Source organism: Protopterus annectens, chromosome 8.part0 (assembly GCF_019279795.1).
Source record: "Protopterus annectens isolate FY-2018-M chromosome 8.part0, PAN1.0, whole genome shotgun sequence".
NCBI lineage: Eukaryota > Metazoa > Chordata > Ceratodontiformes > Protopteridae > Protopterus > Protopterus annectens.
In genome coordinates, this window is record NC_056741.1 from 773,698,993 (window position 1) to 773,719,299 (window position 20,307).

At 38.9% G+C, this 20,307-nt stretch overlaps 1 protein-coding gene across 1 annotated transcript in view; it reads left to right on the forward strand.

The window, feature by feature from the left end:
- The window catches only part of LOC122808344 (ADAMTS-like protein 2), a 1,521,014-nt gene that overhangs the window by 156,278 nt on the left and 1,344,429 nt on the right, over positions 1–20,307 (forward strand). Inside the window, exon 4 of the mRNA XM_044079311.1 lies at positions 3,157–3,259. Within this exon, the coding sequence (XP_043935246.1) occupies positions 3,157–3,259 (103 nt within the window). The remainder of the gene's footprint in view (positions 1–3,156; positions 3,260–20,307) is intronic.

The window sequence follows — 20,307 nt, forward strand, 5'->3', positions numbered from 1 at the left end:
TCTCTCCCCCCTCACAGGCTTTTGAAAATAAGACACCAAATTCAAGACCTTCTTCCTCAGACCTATGTACCGGCATGCCTTGTACTGCAAATCTTAGGCTTCATGGTGAATGCAATTATGTTAGTACCACTGGCGAGGCTGCACATAAGAATCCTGCAGTGGTCCCTTTCTGGACAATGGTTGTTTTTAACTCACCCACTTGACCACATGATACGTCTTACAAACCATTGCAAGGAGGAAATGCTATGGTGGATGAAGCCACAAACTAATCTTTTGTGTCGACTGTTCTGTCTTCCCCAGCCCATGGCCACGGTGACCACGGACACTTCCCTGTTAGGGTGGGGGGGCATTTCCAGGGAAAGAAGGTCCAAGGCACCTGGTCCCCCATGGAGGCCAATTTGTACATAAATGTCCTGGAATTGAGGGCAGTTCTCTTAGCGTTGCAAGCATTGCATTCCCATGCATCCCTACCTTCTGGGACCATTGCAATTCAGTCAGACAACATGTCAGTCATCTGGTATATCAACAAGCAAGGCAGAACCATGTCTTACCCCCTGTGTTGGGAAGCCATGAGGATTTGGCACTGGATGATAGCTTCCAACTGCTTTCTTATAGCAACACACATTCCCAGGAGTTCCAACCTTATTGCGGACAATGTGAGCAGGAACATCCTGATGCCTCACGAGTGGTCCCTCAACCCTGTAACAGTGGATCAGATCTTCTGATGCTGGGACAAGTGTTGCTGCGATCTGTTTGCTTCCCCCTTAAACAACAAATGCAGACGTTACTTTGCCATTATCCCCCCTCACGATTGGCCCCCGGGTTTTCTGTATGCCTTTGCCCCATTTCCCCTCATTCCAAAAATTCTCCAGAAAGCTCAGAGGTTGAGAATCAAAGTGATCCTCATTGCCCCCTATTGGCCCCTTCAAGTCTGGTTCCCATTTCTATGGCCTCATCTGATTCACACCCCGTGGATCCAGGATTATTCCCAAGACCTGTTATCTCATCCTCAGGGACTGATTCATCTGAATCTCCACAGTCTCAAGCTCACAGCTTGGTTCCTCCACTTCCAGAGATTGCCAGACTGCCTGACATCCCATCTCCTGTTCATGAAATTCTTCTGGCTTCACACAAACCTTCCACCAGGAAAGTTTATTCTAGTAAATGGACTAGGCTTTCTATTTGGGCCAAAGATCAAAACATAGATCCCTTCTCTATGTCTGTTCAAAAGATCCTTCAATACCTGACGACTCTTTTACATGCAGGAGCCTCAGCATCGATGATCACTGTACATTTAGCAGCTATCGCCAATTTTCATAATGGATTTGATAATTCTTTGATTGTGTCACACTGCCTATGCAAGACATTTTTGAAAGGATTATTACACGTTAAACCTCTGGTCAAGCCTCCCTTAGAACCCTGGGACTTGACTTTGGTGCTTCAATCTCTCACAGGTCCTCCTTTTGAGCCCTTTGATTCATATGATTTAAAGTTTGTGTCATGGAAAACCTTACTTCTAGTAGCAGTTACCTCAGCAAGAAGAATATCTGAGCTGCAGGCCTTGAGTGTCAAGAGACCTTACTTGATCTTCCACACGGATAGGGTATCCCTTCGAACTGACCCTTCTTTCTTGCCCAGGGTCATTTCTGGATTTTCCATTAACCAGTCTATTGACCTGCCAGTTTTCTTCCCTCAGCATTCTAATAGAGGGGAGTACCTTTAGAACACCCTTGATGTGGATCGGCAGCTTAGTTATTTGGACAGGACTAAATCTTTCAGGAAGATGGATCAATTGTTTGTGGCCTTTGCAGGACCCAGATTGGGTAAACCTGTTTCCAAAGTGACTTTATCCTCCAGGCTTAGAAATGTCATTACCTTTATCTACCAACAGAATAAGCTATCCTTACCTTCCAGAATAAAGGCTCATTCTACCAGATCTATGGATACTTCTGTAGCATTTCATTCCAGAGCCTATATGGATGATATCTACACAGCAGCCACTTGGACAAGACCTCATACCTTTATATCTCATTACAAATTGGATTTGGCCTCCAGGGGACAAGCAGCATTTGGTTCTATGGTGCTCAGGAATATCCTTCCTTAGGGCCACCCAGGACTCAAGTAGCTGGGGACTCAGTCCTAATGGTAAGGAATAAACAAAGATTTACAACATCAGATAAAGAAGTTATGTCTTACCATAACGTTCCATCTGTGTTGTAGATCTTTGTTCATTCATTACTTTCCCCCCCTCCTTCCCCCTGCCTGGACTCCTGGTGGACTTTAGGAACTCCTGGTTAGGGTATTTGCTGAGACAGAGCCTTCCACTATTTTTCTATTACTACCTCTATTATATAGGGGTGGGCAAACTCGATCTGGAGTAACTAGGAGAGGGGCGTTATGGGTAGGAGCTTGGAAATGGCCGTATCGTTTCTGAGGATGGAACTGAAGTCCTAATGGTAATGAATGAACAAAGATCTACAACACAAATGGCATTACGAGGTTTTCTGATTTCAAGACAATGAGCTAAGTTTCTGAGAAAAACGTTTGTATTTGGCTCGGCTACAAAGCGATGCATTTCACTCCCAATGTAATCATGCATGTGACTGAGGCTGTATCATTATAACCTGCTGCAACAGACTTCTTTGACAATCTCCAGCATGTATTATTTACCTATGGTAATGCAGTATGATGTTTAAAGGGCTTCTAGCATATACATCTGAGCCATAAGCTATCACACTAAAGTAAAACTCCAAAATGGAGCTAGTCTAAAAAATGAATTTTTTTTTTTTGCAAGGGGAGTGGCTGGTTATACCTCCTTCATACCAGCCCCTGTATCCCCCTACTGCTGTATTTCTGCTCCTAGTTCTCAACACCCTGGAGAAAAAGAATATCCTACTTAGAATAGCTTTTGTAGTTAAAGTTTTTAATAAGTATAAGTTTAAAAATCAGACTACCACAGGTGAACTCTTTTAAAGGCCATCGTGTGCATCTGTTTTAGAGATCCAAGTATCTTACTATAAACAAGAAAATGGAAAATTTTAAAGCTATTTCATTTATTTTGAAGTTTTCTCACTAATGTTTGTCTTTTCCCAAATACAGTGGGGATTCTGCATCTAAGGGAACAGTCTATTAAATATTTTATTTTTAATTTTACAGCCCTGCCCAGAAAATGGAATTAGCTTTAAACAGCAGCAATGTGCTGCCTTCAATGCCAAAGCCTTTGGGAGGCGTCGCTTCCACTGGATACCACTCTCTCCAGGTCAGTGTGTGAGAAATATTTGTTCTATGGGAAATGACAAATCATCTGTGTTCATACAACATTAGCATCAGATCATAGTATTTCTCTTTTAAGCCCTTTAGGCCAACACAAAGCTGGCAGGTCTTATTGGAGTGCTTAATTTTTACCCTCAAGAGAAGTAAGACAGTAAAGCAATATGATAGGTCTGATACTTAGTTTACTGTGTAGAAGTCATAACAGTTGCTTGGACTGCAAAAGGTTCTTGAGCACTTCTTATTGCTTACAATTCTGTACAAATTTTTTGGGGCAGCCTATCCCTGTTGTACTGGGAACCAGAAAGTGCTAAGGAACCATGGAAACTTTCCACTAACAACATTTTGCCAGTGGAGGCCAACTTGTGATGCAAGCCAAAATGACACCCAACAAGACATAAGACAGTGATTCCTGTGTTTCACACATTTTTTTCCTGCCACTGAGCTCTGGTCAGGCTGACCTTTCATAAATTTTCATAATTTTTACTTTTAACTTGAATGCAGATCAGATTGCACCATAATCTTGTTGCTCGTTTTATATTTTAAAACTCTAGATTTGTGGTTTTATATTTTATTCCAGTTGGGTATATCTTAATCACATTTTTCTTTCTTTTTGCTTTGCGTTCTTAGGGAACTGAGCTCCAATGCAGGTATTTCATATATTTTAACATCCATGACAGACATGATTTACAAGTGCTAGGACCATGTTCTTGCATAACTAAATTGGCCATTTCTTCCTCCTCTTCCACAATCCTGTATCAGTAGCTTGGAATTGTTTGTCCTTAAACTGTGTTTCAGTCTCTTAATGCATCTTTATTCTATTCCTTCAGCTCAAGATAAATCCTCCCCTAAAATCCTACATCATTGCATTGTCCTTATTTTTTTTTTGTCATTCACTCTTTTCTAAACTACTGAGTGGTACAATCTTTGCTGGCTGAAGGATCCTTTACCTAGACATGCCTTACCATTTCAGGCTTACTTAGGACCATGTGCAGAATTCTGTGCTCTTTCTGCAACAGTCCCATACCATTTCGCTGTTACAAAACTTTAGATAACCTCACTCCTTCTCTACCTAATCTGCCTTATAAGTGAATTACATCCTGTCCTGTAACTGTCCTTTCCAATGGCCCATTTTTCCATCTTCCCCATGTCATCTTGAATGCCTTTGTGGATTCCCTGTGCACCACCCATTCATCATTCTGGTAGCCACTGCATGCAACCACAGCCATCTTTGTGAAAATAAGCACTTTCATAGATACAGGGAGCAGTTGCTTCCTAGAATTTGTCTCTGTCCCCTCCTCATCCCATTGTTCAAGTTTTGTGGTAAGCTTTACTTATTCCCCATAAGTATAACCTTTTTCTTCTTCCTTCATCCTCTCTTTATTCTTCTCCTTTATTCTCTCCTCATTTTTAAATTCTCTTCCTTTGACACATCTGTTGTCTGATACATTGTATCCAGTTAACACCACTTCATCTCCTCCTTCCTGTACATTAACTTTAGTTTAATTTACTCTAGTGATTCTGACCATCACTGCTCCTTTACCTCATTTATGGATTGGGGATGTTTCTTCTTCTCCTGCTGTCTAGCCTCACATTTGATTCCTCATTTATGTAGATTGCCAGTCTTCTTTCATCTCCCCTGTCTGTGCTATTCTTAAACAACTGTTACCCTAGCACCTGAATGTTCTACCACCATCTTGTGAATGGACCATTTTATCTATTGTCTTCTGTGTTGCCTGCTGATCATTAACATTATTAGCTTCCATTCTCAGTTACTTGAACTTTATTCACCACTCTTCAGATCCTAGCTAAGCAAGCCATATGAAGGAACAAAGCAAAATCCTTTGCCACAAAACATAACTATGTAACTCTCTCAAACATTTCTGGCAGGAGGCTAAATGTCTGACCCGACGTAGAACTCCAAACTAAAGCCTAGTGCACAGAGAGATGTCTCACTTATTTTTAACTTCAATCAAAAATTCAGTAACCACTGGGACTTCTAAAATGGCTGCTGATCAACAGCTTAATTTCAGCTTTCCCATGTGAAAACAGAAACTGAGAAAAAGGAGTGCCACTGAAACTTTTGTTTGGGTAAAATTCAGTTACTGAGTAACAACTACACTGTCTGGATGCCAGAAAAGAAGAGATTTAGAGAACCTGAAAAAATCAACTAGAGAAGGTAAAGAGGAAACACTGACTACAAGGGATCCTGCAGCTGTTCAGCAATATATATATATATATATATATATATATATATATATATATATATATATATATATATATATATATATCAAGCTTCAGCTTTGGTTCAAGAGATGGCTTTGGTTCAAGATGAAACATTGAAGGAATATATCAACTCAAATAATAAAAGGCTGGAAAAAAATAGAAGTTTTGATTAGCTATTCAGATATATTAATAAAACTGCAAACATTAGAGGCTGAAATGAAGAAAAATCTGGCTGATTAAGAGCCTTTACAAAAAGAGCTGTTTCAAAAATAAGAAGAGTTAGAAAACAGAGCGTGCAAAGAAAAACTGAGATTTTCTGCTGTACAAGAGAAACTGGAAGGAACAGACTGTATTATTTTTATGAAAGCACAGATAAGGAACTGGACTGGTGCTCCACACAGAATTTGTTAATTGAAAGGGCACATCAGGTGTATGCTCCAAAGCTGGCTGTGACAAAGCAGCCCAAACATATATTAGTAAAGATGGAATTGTACCAGTAAAAAGACTTTATTCTAATAAAACTGCGGAAAAAGGGAAATCCATTAAAATTGGAGACAGCTGAGAATTTGGGGAAAATGATTATTCACTGCACACCAGACTAAAAATAAGCAAATTTATTCCAGCAGTCAGGGAATGTTGAGAGGCCAGTGTGAGATTCAAACTGCTGTGTCTGCCTGTCTTCAGAGTATTTTTGCTTGGAAGATAAAATACATTTTTTGATGCAGAACAGGCTAAGGATGAAATTAAAAAAAAAAGTTTATCAAACAAAAAGTGAACAAGCAAGCAGAAGAGGGCTTTACTTATTCTTTTGGCAATAAAACTCATAGAGAGACTTTACCAGTGAAACCTTTTCCAGGGTTCCAAAGGAAGATGCATGAAATACAGGAAAAAAAAAGCACAGGAATTGACTAGAAGAATCAGTAATTCCCTGGGAAGTGACCAGCAAGTTGAAATTAATGAATACATGTGAGATTATAAAGTATCAATCACATTTATGAAACATAGCGTTGCAAATAAAGACTGGACTTTTGTTGACTTTGATACACTTTATTAAACTTGTGGTTGGACTGTAGTGTGTATACCCCCACATTATCAGGGGGGATTCACAAATGTTATCCCAAAGTGTTTAACCTTTCTGAGTGAACAGAGAGCACAAGCATTGTGGTAGGACTGTTCTTGAATTTACAAAGTGTACACATATTGTACTTTGTGGTAACCTTTATGAATCACCCTATGTCTTTAATATTTAGAAAGACACTAAAGGGAAAGAGTAACTGTAAGTAAAACAGTTTTTATTATTAGTATTTGTATAAAACATTTCACGATATATACATACTGCATGTTATATTATAAAGCAGTTCTGTGTAGTGTGCAGCCATGGGTAATTTAAATGTTGGGGGAATCTTTTCATTGGCTGCATGATAAAGATATTAAAGTAAATAAGCACCTTTTTTAGTTGCAAAAATATTGATTTTATAGCATAACAAGAAAAGAAAAGCTGATCAGAAGTAAGTTTAAATTAATATAATGCTGTGATCTTAGACAGCTAGGGTTGGGGTGAAGTGTAAAAGTGTACTGATTATATTATATGTAGAACTAAAATGATAATTTTCCTTGTTTTACAATAGCAGATTAATGACCTTGGCTTAAGATATAACCAAGTTTATTTATTTATTTATTGACATTTGTCCGACTGGGTAGAAGCCCATTTTCAGTGGATGCCCAGGGAGAAAAGCTTCAAACTATTACAAAACATTTTAAGAACAATAATATTACAATCTTCAAAAATAAAACAAAAACATATGCAGTTTAAATAATTATAACAAATTAGACATATTATAAAAACATTAGTTAAGAATTGATACAAGTTATATGACAATCATTTAATATTTAGAGAAGTTATAGACAGTTTATAGAAAAATTAAAGGTAAGATGTGAAGTTGTTCTATCTCACCGTTCATTCTTACTGATGGATTCGGAGCTGAGTTGGCCTACTACAAAGCTCAAGGTTTTCAAATAGCTCGAGGCCAAGTCCGTATCCCATGATGCATCTAGAATTACCCCAGATCTAGTTTGCAGCTGCAACAGATCGGAGGTTCTATCTAGCTCAGGCCAGTAAAAACCTTACCTTTATTATATTTCAAAATATTGTTGGTATTTTCTTGAAAATATAGTTAGATAGTTAGTTAGCTAAGCTCTTACAGCTTTATCTGTAGTTTCCCTTTCCCTTGTGTGCCTTTTTCATAGCTATATATTTGGCCTCGTTTTTTTTTCTTAGGCCTATTTATATTTCTGACTAAAAGTTGTTTAATCAGTGACCTTTTGTCACCTTTTTCTTAGAAATAGTATTGTGTGCTTAGTGACCTTTGTCACAGCTTTAGAGTTAACTTTAGTAGTGTTTAGTTTAGTGATTTGTCACTAATTGATATAATCTGCTTAGATAAATAGCGTGTGATTTGTTAGCCTTAGTTGAAGGGCTTGTGTGCTTATATTTAGCCTGTTTTTTATTAGAAGGTTTATTCATATATTTGATTGTTGTCAGCCTTAGCTTGAAGGGCTTGTGTGCTTATATTTAGCCTGTTTTTTATTAGAAGGTTTATTCATATTTGTTTATTGTTGGATGTATCCATTTTTCTGTCATGGCTGATGACAAGGACAAACACCCTAAGTCAGGGTTTAAAAAATACCCTAAATGTGGGCAGAAGATGTCTGTCACTGACAGCCATGTCAATTGCGTTTTTTGCTTAGGTGCATTACACTTGCAAGAAACCTGCTCCATATGCCATTCCTTTTCTTCTTGGGTTCTCCAATAGAGAAAGAGGAAACTCATTGATAAGGGTTTATTGAAACCTTCTTTCCAGGAGGCTTTGTGTGACCAGGATGGATCTAGTAAGTCCTCAAAGTCTTCCAAGACTTCCATGGAATCAAATATCAAAAAGTCTGTGACATTGTCTCCACAGGTCTCGGAGCCGACTGTCTTTTCTTTTTGGAGCCGGTCCCCTGGTTTTGAAACCGGTATCCAAAATTCCAAAATCTCCATCACTCCAGTCAGTACCATCAACCCATTCATCTTTGTCTTCTGTTAGCCTTTCAGATTTGGATGTGGATCGTGTAGTGCAGAAGCTTTTGCAGGCACTGGCCTTTGCAAAATTGTTATCGGCACCGACCCAGGCAACTTTGGAGCTGAAGACCCTTATGCCAACTACAACTCTTCCTCCTCCAAGCCATACCAGTCCTTTGGAGTCAGAGGAGTCAGACTTGTTGATTGTGGAGCCTTCAAGCCAACTCCTGCTCCAGTGACTTCAGCTCCATTCACTGTGATGTCTTTAGCACCAACTGAGGACTCTAGGAGCCAACACTCTCTGGTCGGGTTCGGGGAGGATAGTCGAACTGACTTGTCAGTTCTGACTCTGCCTCTCAGGGCTTTGGCTCAGAAGAGTTCGGCTCCTACCTTAGGCTCAGAGCCCACTGTTCTGGTGCCAGGGGCATCGATGATTTCCACGGATCGTCGGACCCTTCACATTGGAGCAGGGGTGCTTTCGAAGCCATGAGGAGAGTTATGTCTCCTAAGACATCCTCAACCTTAGGTCCAGCTTCTTCATCCCCTAAAGCACCTGTGTCTGCTTCTGCTTCACAGATCCTGGCAAAGTACAGAGACCCAGAGCCTCATGAAGCCCCATTGGGTGGCCCATGCTCTATCGAGACCTCAACAGAAGCTCCCACTGATGAGGTTCCCAGGAAGAGAGTTTGTAAGAGGAAACATCTAGACTCTCCTCAGGAGTCCCACACATCTGATACTGACTTGGATGTATCAGAAGGGTCCCCATGATCCCCCTCTGAGGATATCTCATTTGCAGAGATACTTGAAATCCTTAGGCAGAGGGGTGGCTGGCAGTCCACAAACCCTACTGAAGACAAGTAATATCTCCTGAAGGCTTTTGGGTCTCAGCCTTCCACCTCTTGGGTGTCTCCGCCCTTTGATGAACTTATGCAGCTGGTCTCACGAAGGCCATGGGAGTCTCTGGACATCATGGAGCCTGTCCCTAGGAGGCATAATAAGTTTATATCTGCTCCCCAAGATAAACCTTTTTTGACTAAAGGTGTACCAGCTGATGCCATGGTGGTGGTGGCAGCCACCAAAAAAGGAAATGTCAGAAACTTCCTCTTCTATCCATCCTCCTAACAGAGACTCCAGGATCATGGATAGATATGGGAAGCACATGTTTAGTTCAGCAACTTTTGCACTCTGTTTGCTTAACTACTTAACCCATTTCACGAGACTACAAATAAATCTACTTAAAGAGCTGGGAGACACTCTTCAGGGTACAGTAGCTGCAGGAGCTACAGACAAAGTTGCTTCCCAGCTTGTTACCCTCAACTCCATTGTTAACTAGTCCATGTGCCTCATTTCATATGCAGCTGATGGAATGAGCAGGACAGCGGGTACAGGAGTTGCTCTTAGGAGGCACTCCTGGATGCGCTTGTGTTCCTTCGCTGAGCCCTAAAAGTCATCCTTTGTGAATACCCCTTTTGATGGCTTGTCCGTTTTCGGGCCCAAAGTTAAGGAAACCTTGACCATGTGAGAGCAGGAGGGAAAGACTCTGTCTGCTGTCAGAGTCCGTTTTTCCACCCCTACTAGACCCTACCCCAAGGGTCAAAGGGGAGGGAAAATGTGGTTCCGAAAATCCCAAGGAGTCTTTCAGGACACATTTGGTGAACCCCCCCCCATCCAGGGGCAGAGGAGGGGACAATAATGAAAGACACTGCCGTCGCGGCAGAGGGGATCCACAAAACCAGGATGATAGAGATCACTTCTTTAGGAAGCCATATCAGCACTCCTGAAAGGATGCCCGACTGTCCTGCTCTGTAGGCAGTTGGGGGTTGCTTATCTTTGTACCCAGACACCTGGCTCAAAATAACAAATGACAACTGGGTACACAGTATCATTTCCAGAGGATACTTCATTCCATTTGCCACACCCCCTCCACTGACAAGAAAAATCCCGGACGTTCCACCCAGTTACAGGGAACAAGCAACATTAGAGGTCCAAACATTGCTAAGAAAAAGAGTCATCCAACCAGTCCTAGCAGACCAGACAGGATATGGAACTTACTCAAGATTCTTTTTAGTTCCAAATAAGGCATGGGACTGGAGACCTATATTGGATCTCAGCAGGATAAACAAATCTGTCAAGAAAGAGAAGTTTCAGATGGTCACGCTTCAGTCGATACTTCCCTTCTTAGGGAAAGACAATTGGATGTGCTCGATGGATTTCCAGGATGCGTACTACCACATAAAAATGGCCAGGCCATCCAGGGATCATTTGCACTTCCAGCTGGGAGCCAATCATTACCAGTTTTGAGCCCTTCCCTTTGGTCTCACTACAGTCCCCAGTGTGCTCACCAAATGTATGGCAGTGGTCACGGCTCACCTGAGATGTTTAGGATTCCAGGTGTTTCCATACCTAGATGACTGGCTCCTCACTGCCACCACCAGGCATCAACTCACTCAAGTCAGGGAATCCACTCTGTCACTCTGCAGCCAGCTGGGCAATACAATAAACTCAGAAAAATCTGCCTTGTCACCATCGCAACATATTGTCTTTATAGGAGCAGAACTGGACGCCACCACCACCATGCTAAGACTTACTACTCCATCAGCAGATCCGCATTCTGATATCCCAAAACAAGGCTCCAGCATCAGAAGTTCTAAAATTGTTAGGTATGATGGCAGCAGCAATTCTGGCCATACCGCTGGGTTGTATGCACATGCGGACACTGCAATGGCTGTTGTTCACTCAATGGTCTTACCAAGAGCTCCCCATGTCTCACCTGATAATGATCACAAACTCCTGCAAAAAGGATCTTCTGTGGTGGTTGACTCACTTCATGTCACGATAGGATGTCCATTTGTTTTACCCCCACCAGCGGCCACAGTGACCACGGACGCTTCCCTGATAGGGTGGGGAGGACATTTGCAGGGAAGGACAGCCCAAGGCACATGGACCGATCAAGAGACACATCTACATATCAATGTCTTAGAGATGAGAGCAGTACTTTTGGCATTGCAGTACTTCCAGGACTCTCTTCCTCTGGGTACGATTGCGATTCAGACAGACAATATGTCAGTGGTCTGGTACTTGAGCAAACAAGGAGGAACCAGGTCATACCCCCTTTGTGGTGAGGCCCTAAGAGTATGGCAGTGGGCTGTATCCACCCAGCGATTTCTGTTAACAATGCACATCCCAGGGAAATCCAATGTGATAGCAGACAAGCTGAAAAGAGCAATTGTGTTGCCCCACAAGTGGTCCCTCAAGAAAGATATAGCGGACAGGATATTCCACAGGTGGGGCCAGCCTTGCTGCAACTTTTCTGCCAGTTACATGAATACGAAATGCAGAAGCTACTTTGCCCTAATTCCCCCTCTGGGAGAGGCCCCAAGGGATGCATTCGTTCATGATTGGCCTCCGGGTCTCCTCTGTGCTTTTCCACCAATCCCGTTGATGCCCAAGGTTCTACAGAAAGCAAAACCTCTGGGAAGGACTATCATTCTAATAGCCCCTCATTGGTCTCATCAGATTTGGTTCCCCTTCCTTCGACTTCATCTTTTGGAGGACCCTTGGATTCTGAACCCAGTTCCAGACCTTCTGACGCACTCGTTGGGGGAACTTCATCCCTCTCTGTAGTCCCTGAAGCTGACAGCTTGGCTGCTCCAATTCCCATCATAGCTAGGTTCCATATCCTTTCTAATGAGATTAAACAGATTCTCTTATCTTCTCATAAATTCTCTATGAGGATGCTATACCTTAGCAGATGGAAAAAATTTTCTGTATGGGCCTCTAAAAACAATATTGATCCTTACCAAGCCCCTATGGCCTCTATACTAAAGTTCTTGACCATGATCTTCAGTAAAGGAGCTGCAGCAGCAACAGTCCATGTTCAACTTGCTGCCATTTCTAACTTTCATCTTGGATTCGAAGGATTGAATATTATGTAACACAAATTATCCAAAGCTTTTCTCAAAGGGACCTTTCATCTCAGACCACCTGTAAAATCTCCCTATTCCCCATGGAATCTGAAGTTTATTCTTTCCTGCATTATTCTTCCTCCATTTGAACCAGCTTCCTCATGTGACCTCAAATTTTTGTCATGGAAGACTATCGTTTTAGTGGCTATTACTTCTGCCTGCAGAGTGTAAGAGCATCAGGTCTTGTCCATTAAACCTTCTTAGTTGATTTTCCATGCTGACAGAGTCTCACTTAGAACAAACCCCTCTTTTTTGCCTAAGGTTTGCACTGAAAATAATCTTAACCAAATTATTGATTTGCCATTTTTTCCCCAATCACTCTCTAGAATACATGCTGCACAAACTTGATGTTCACAGACAGCTCAGATTTTATTTGGACAGAACAAAAGATTTTAGGAAATCGGATCAGCTTTTTGTTTTTTTTCAGACTCCAGGAAAGGTATGCCAATGGCTAAAACAACTCTGTCTAAATGGTTATTTGATTGTATCACCTTTGCTTATTCAGCTGCCAATATGCCCTTACAGCATAAAATTAAAGCTCACTCAACCAGAGCAGTTTCTACATCTTCTTCTTTTTCTGTCAGACTTCCTATTGATAACATTTGTGCAGCAGCCACTTGGTCAAAACATCATACCTTTATCACTCATTACAAAGTTGACAGGGCCTCCTTTGGATCCACTGTCCTGAAAAATATACTCCCGTGAGCCACCCAAGATTGATGGTGCTTGGGATGCTACCCATCAGTATGAATGAATGGCGAGATAGAACAACTTCACATAAAAAAGTTATATACTTACCATAACGTTCCATGTGAGTTGTTCATCTCACCTTCATTCTTATGCCCCTCTCTCTTACCCCTCCTGGGCTTTTAGAAGACCAAGATGCTAGATCCTTCCTGGTCACTCAACCCTTCTATACTTTTTCTTATGGAGTTATAGAATGACATATGGTATTATTATACACAGCAAATAAGATCTAAGGTAACTCTAGGTGCATCATGGGATAGGGACTTGGCCTCGAGCTATTCGAAAACCTCAAGCTTTGTAGTAGGCCGACTCTAAGAATGAAGGTGAGATGAACAACTCACATGGAATGTTATGGTAAGTACATAACTTCTTTTTAGTCTAGTACAAATAGGGATTGTAATATGAAGTGAGGGAAAAGCAGGCTTATGATATAGTTAGAGAGAAAGTCAGGGAAGAGAATTTAATAGAAGCAAGGAAGTAAGTGAAGAAGGGAGACTAAGGAGGTATAAGGAATGAAGAGCTACTTGTTCACATTTAGGGATACAGTTTACCCTGGTTTTGAGCAAGAACAGAGCTAGATTTTAGCTAGGAAGTCTTTCAGAGTGGTTTTGGAAGTTGGGAGTGAGGCTATTGACCTGATGGATACAGGTAAGGAGTTTCAGGTTTTAGCAACCTTGTAAGAGTCCAGACAGTGCCCAACAAATTTGATAGGTATGTAGACAGACAGGAGTTTTTGATCACTGGATCACAATGACCGACTGGTAACATGGTTTTGTAGAATGTTTTTTAGTGCTGGACAGCCAGATGGATGCTAAATAATTTTATAGGCGGTGAGAAGCTGTGTATATGTTAGTTGATGAAGCAGTTCTAACCAATTTAGGCTTTTTAGTGCTATACAGTGGTGGGCTCTGAAAGGTTTTGTATAGAAAAGTTTGTACAGAAAAGGGCTAGAAACTTTAAAGATATTTTTCAAAGTAAACTAAATAAAGTTGAAGCTGAGGTAAGAAAAGGGATGCTTAAATGTTATAATTGTAACTATTGCCAATATTTATTTACTGATAGTAGTGAATTATTAGTGGGGAAAACAGTAGTCCAAGTCCCATGGAGGTTTACTTGTAAATCAAAAAATGTTATTTATTTATTGATGTGTTCAGAATGTAGATCATTTTATGTGGGAAGAACAAAGAGAGAACTATACCAAAGAATTTATGATCATAATTATGCTATTAGTAATGGAGATACAAAAAATGCTATGAGCAAACATTATGTTGATAAGAAATGTAAAATTAATTTTAAATGTATAGTTTTGGACACTGTGCATCAAAATATTAAGTCAGTAAATGTTGAAGAAGAACTAAGTTGGCTAGAATATTGTTGGCAAGTTAAACTAAATGCTTGCTTCCCTCCAGGTTTAAATAACAGGGAAGAGTTTGTAATGTATTTAAAAAGAAAGGGGTTGAAGCATTAATGTATGCATGGTTACTGTGCATTTTTATGTCACTGTGCTTTTAAATGTTAAATGGTTTTTAAAATGTTAATTAATGTAGTATTTAAAGCATATGTTTTTTATGGTAAAGCCATAGTCTGAAGAAGTCTCTTGCATAAGAGATGAAAATGCTTACTATTGGCTTGGATTATAATAAATTTCTTCGTACTCACACAGCTTTAGTTTACTTTTTGGATTTTTGGAGTTATTTGCTTGCTGCTTTTGTTGGAGTGTTTGACATTTTTGCAGCGTGTCAGTTATGGAGATTAGTACTTCTCCAGGAATGAGCTTTGCAGCTGTATCAGCAGGCTGTGTGTTAAACGATACCCCAAGTGGTTTGTTTATTGTAAATGAAGAAGGGACAGTAAACCCACTCATGAGAAACTATCGCAAAGCTGGTTTCAGTAGTAATTGTGAAGACGAGATTTTAAATGGTTGTTTAGTGCCTCCTGTTAATCCTTTCAATGTGGGAGGAAGTGTTTTGTGTGAAGGAACAACAAACTCTTCTTTTAATATTCAGGAATGTTTTTGCCTTTTAGAAAAAGATTTCTCTACATTTAAACGTCTTCAGTGGGACAATTTATTCTTTGAGAATTGTTTGTAAGCAAAATAAGTGCCAAAAGGGCTAAGAATTAAAAATCTATCAGCAGGTAGAGATTTGCCTAAAGTTCTCACAGAGAAATGGCTTGAAATTAATCAAAAGGCGGGGCTTCAGTACATGGAATTGCTTAGTGAAACTAATAACATTAAAATCAGCGATTTAACTGCCAAAGTGAAAACTAACTTCAGCGTGTTAAAAGACAATACTCCCTTAGAGAATTTTAACAGCAAGATGAGTATTATACAAGAGAATTTACTCAACACAATGAAGAGCTATGCCAGAGAAAAACTAAGAAAATTTTCAGAGACTGGAATGAATACACTGGGGGTGTGGCAGCGGCGTATGGGCTGAAGCTAAAAAGTAATTGTGTTATGAAAGAATCCTATGGAGATGGTGCAGTAATAGAGGATGAGTTAAATGTTTTAAGAAGGTCTGAAAGACTAAATAATAAAACCAATGTGGCTGAAACTTCAAAGACAACCACTGTGAATGAAAGAATGGAACCCAGAGTTGGGCAAGGAATTAAAACAACGGAACAAGCAGTTTGACCAAAAACAAAGGAGGCCAACAAAACCAAACCGACAGTAATGGAACCTCAGCAAAAAGGAAATGTAATAGCGGAAAATAATCAAGTTATTGATGTGTATCAAAGAATTGACAATCAAGTGAGATTGTGGGCTCAAGTGATGGCAGATGGAAGCAATGATAAATTTAATTATTCGAATAAACAGCAGCAACGGCCACAAAAAAATGGTATGGCAGAAAGGGTCCAGGGAAAAACTGGAACAGGAAACAACAATACTGGAAGACTTAGGTACTGTAAATTTCAAAATTATTAATTTATCCAGTAAAAAACTGTCTTATGGAGATTGTTGTGTGTTAAGTAAAGGTGGAATTTCGCTCCAGCACAAAGAGTGAATAAGTTGGTGATGATCAACGAAATTAGAGACTATGTGAGGAAATTAAATTTGAGCATTTTACTTGGTGCACAAATGCAAGGTAATTGTGAAATGTAAAAACCGAGTTGCTATAATCCACCTTTAATCAAATAATTAGAAATGCTCCTTAATGTATGTGAATTTCACATGCTTGAAATGTTAGATAATGATACGAATTTTAGATATTATAATCTAACAAAAAAGAAAAGGAACGTTTAGATGCTTTAGTCAAGAATGAAGATGTTCTAATTTTTAAAGCCGACAAGGGTGGTTTTATGGTATTGATGGATAGAAATTAATATGAAAATAAAATGAAAGAAATGTTGTCTGACATAAATTTTTATAGACCTGTGAATATGTCAGAAGTAAGAAAGGGATTTTCATTAATTGATTCCTGTGTGGAAGAATGGTTCTACACAGGAAGAACTGATGAAAAAACAAAAAAAAATCTATCTAATAATAACCGAAAAATAAGCAGGATCTTTGGTATTCCAAAGATCCATAAAAACCTAGATTCCCCACCATTAAGACCCTTAGTGGTGAGTAGAAATAGCAAAGCTGAAGGGATGTCAGTGTTTGTTGACAAGCATCTACAGAGGGTAGTACCAAGGGGTAAGACTTATATAAAAGATAGTTATGACTGTATAAAAAACTGGAAGAGATTCAGGTGTCCGATTCACATATATTGGTTACATTAGATATCAATTCTTTGTATACCATGATTCCAAATAAAGAAGGAATGGAGACAGTAATGGTAGAACTATTAGAATCTAAAGTGTTCTCCCCAAGTACAGTGGGGTTATTAATGGAGATGATTGATTTAGTTTTGAGCCATAATTATTTAGAGTTTTATGATCAAATACATGTCCAAACAAATGGTGTTGCGATGGGTGCTACTCTAGCCCCTAGTAATGCTAATGTGTTTATGCAAGGTTGGGAAATAGCCAATATTTTAGAAAGTGAACATAGTAAACATATAGTCAAGATGTTAAGATTTATTGACAATGTCCTTGTAGTGTGGGATGGTACTATTAATGAGTTAAATAACTTTTTAAATTACATTACTAATGTTAGTTCCTATATAAAATTTACATATAGTTATAATGCAGATAAAATCAATTTTTTAGACCTGACAATATATAAATATGATAATAAATTAATTTCTAAGATTTATAAGAAAGATTTTCAAAATAATATGTATTTGCATTATTCTAGTTTGCATCCTAAAAGAACTAAAGTTAATATTGTTAAGGGACAACTTAAAAGGATTAGTAATTTAACTAAAGATGATGAATTGTTTGAGCTTGAAGCTTTAAATTTTTGTAAAAGGATGGAAATAAGAGGATACCCTCAAGATGAAGTACAAAGGTTGTTCACTGATGAATTAATTAAGAGGAATAATATTGGAAATAATGTCAATACGAATGTTGGTGATAAAACACATAAAAATTATAGTACAGCATTAGCAATACAAAATAGTACAGATTTGAACACTATAAAGAATATAGTGAGGAGAAACTGGGGAATTTTAAAAGGAAATAGAGAAATTATGGAGAAAATAGGGAATGAACCCAAGTTTGTACAGAATAGGGCTAGAAATTTTAAAGATCTCTTTCAAAGTAAACTAAATAAAGTTAAAGAAGATGAGGTAAGAAAAGGGATGGTTAAATGTTATAATTGTAACTATTGCCAATATTTATTTACTGATAGTAGTGAATTATTAGAGGGGAAAACATTAGCCCAAGTCCCAGGGAGGTTTATTTGTAAATCATAAAATGTTATTTATTTATTGATGTGTTCAGAATGTAGATAATTTTATGTGGGAAGAACAAAGAGAGAACTATACAAAAGAATTTATGAACATAATTATGCTATTAGTAATGGAGATACAAAAAATGCTATGAGCAAACATTATGTTGATAAGAAACGTCAAATTAATTTTAAATGTATAGTTTTGGACACTGTGCATCAAAATATTAAGTCAGTAAATGTTGAAGAAGAACTAGGTTGGCTAGAATATTGTTGGCAAGTTAAACTAAATGTTTGTTTCCCTCCAGGTTTAAATAACAGGGAAGAGTTTGTAATGTATTTAAAAAGAAAGGGGTTGAAGCATTAATGTATGCATGGTTACTGTGCATTTTTGTCATTGTGCTTTTAAATGTTAATTGGTGTTTTAAAATGTTAATTAATGTAGTATTTAAAGCATATTTTTTATGGTAAAGCCATTGTCTGAAGAAGTCTCTTGCATAAGAGATGAAAGCACTTATTATTGGCTTGGATTATAATAAATTTCTTCGTACTGACACAGCTTTTGTTTACTTTTTGGATTTTTTGAGTTATTTGCTTGCTGCTTTTGTTGGATCATTAGAGAGAAAGTCAGGGAAGATAATTTAATAGAAACAAGGAAGTAAGTGAAGAAAGGAGAGTAAGGCGGTATAAGGAATGAAGAGCTACTTGTTCACATTTAGGGATACAGTTTACCCTGGTTTTGAGCAAGAACAGAGCTAGATTTTAGCTAGGAAGTCTTTCAGAGTGGTTTTGGAAGTGGGGAGTGAGGCTATTGACCTGATGGATACAGGTAAGGAGTTTCAGGTTTTAGCAACCTTGTAAGAGTCCAGACAATGCCCAACAAATTTGATAGGTATGTAGACAGACAGGAGTTTTTGATCACTGGATCACAATGACCGACTGGTAACATGGTTTTGTAGAATGTTTTTCAGTGCTGGACAGCCAGATGGATGCTAGATAATTTTATAGGTGGTAAGAAGCTGTGTATATGTTAGTTGATGAAGCAGTTCTAACCAATTTAGGCTTTTTAGTGCTATACAGTGGTGAGCTCTGAAAGGGGTATTTGCTGCAAATTTAGAAACTTTGTTATAGCGTTGTTCAAGTTTTAATTTTTGTGAAGCCTAGAGGTTAGTTAGTATGGGAGTGCCATAAAGAAGTGTGGGGAGGAGATAAATAGTGATAAGTGTAGTTTTAGTTGTGAAAGGTTTTGGTTCTGTAAAGCATTTCTAGTTTTTGATGAGTTTTTCTTATGCAGCTTTGCATGTGCAGCTTGAGTGTAAGATTATCATCCACTAGCACCCCTAAAAATTTGCTATGAGAAGTGACTTCAGTGGCTTTATTATCAAGAGAGAGGACTTTACATTTTTTTTCATGAGACAGGGATTTAGGGAAAAAATTGTAGTTTGGTCTTTTTTGGGTTGAGCATGAATTGTGAATTACAAAGCCATGTCTCAGTGGCTGTTAAAACTTTCTGAGTAACTTTTTGGATATGTACCATGTTGTCAAATGTGCAAATAGGGCCTACTTGACTTTACCAAAAAGACACATAATCGAAGCTAATATCATCAAAATCACATAATTGAAAATTCACTACAACGAACGTCAGTACATTGAACAACAAACTCCGCATAAAAAAAAAAAAAAAACATTTACACTGAAAAATTAACCTTTCTTTATGTTTTTGCAGTAGGCAATCCCCCTTCACCTCTTGCAAATTATATATACTAACTCCTAGATCGCACTACAGTGGGGAAAAGGGTAAATTTTCTGATCCTCACTGTACCGCAATCTCCATGTAGAAGGTCCAAGTGCTGTGTAATATCTGCAGCTGATAATTCCTTAAAAAACAAACAAAAAAAAAAACACTGCAGCTCCTGTAGACTATGGTGCCAGAAGGTGCTGCTTCATATGTGGAGATAATTGTTCGATGTACTGACGTTCGCTATTATAACCTTTAATTGTAGTGAATTTTCAATTCTGTGGTCTCGATGATGTATGTTTTGGTTATGTGTCTCTTCAGTAAAGTCAGGTAGACCCTTACAAATGACAGTGGAATCATCTGAATATTGTATTAGGGTGGCCTACTGTGTATATGTACAGTGGCCTACTGTGTATATGTACAGAGAGTGTTGGTGAAAATGTTAAAGAGGAGGGAACCAAGGATAGATTCTTGTGGTACACGGCTGGTAACTGGAAGGTAAGGAGAGAGAGTGGAGTGCCTTTTC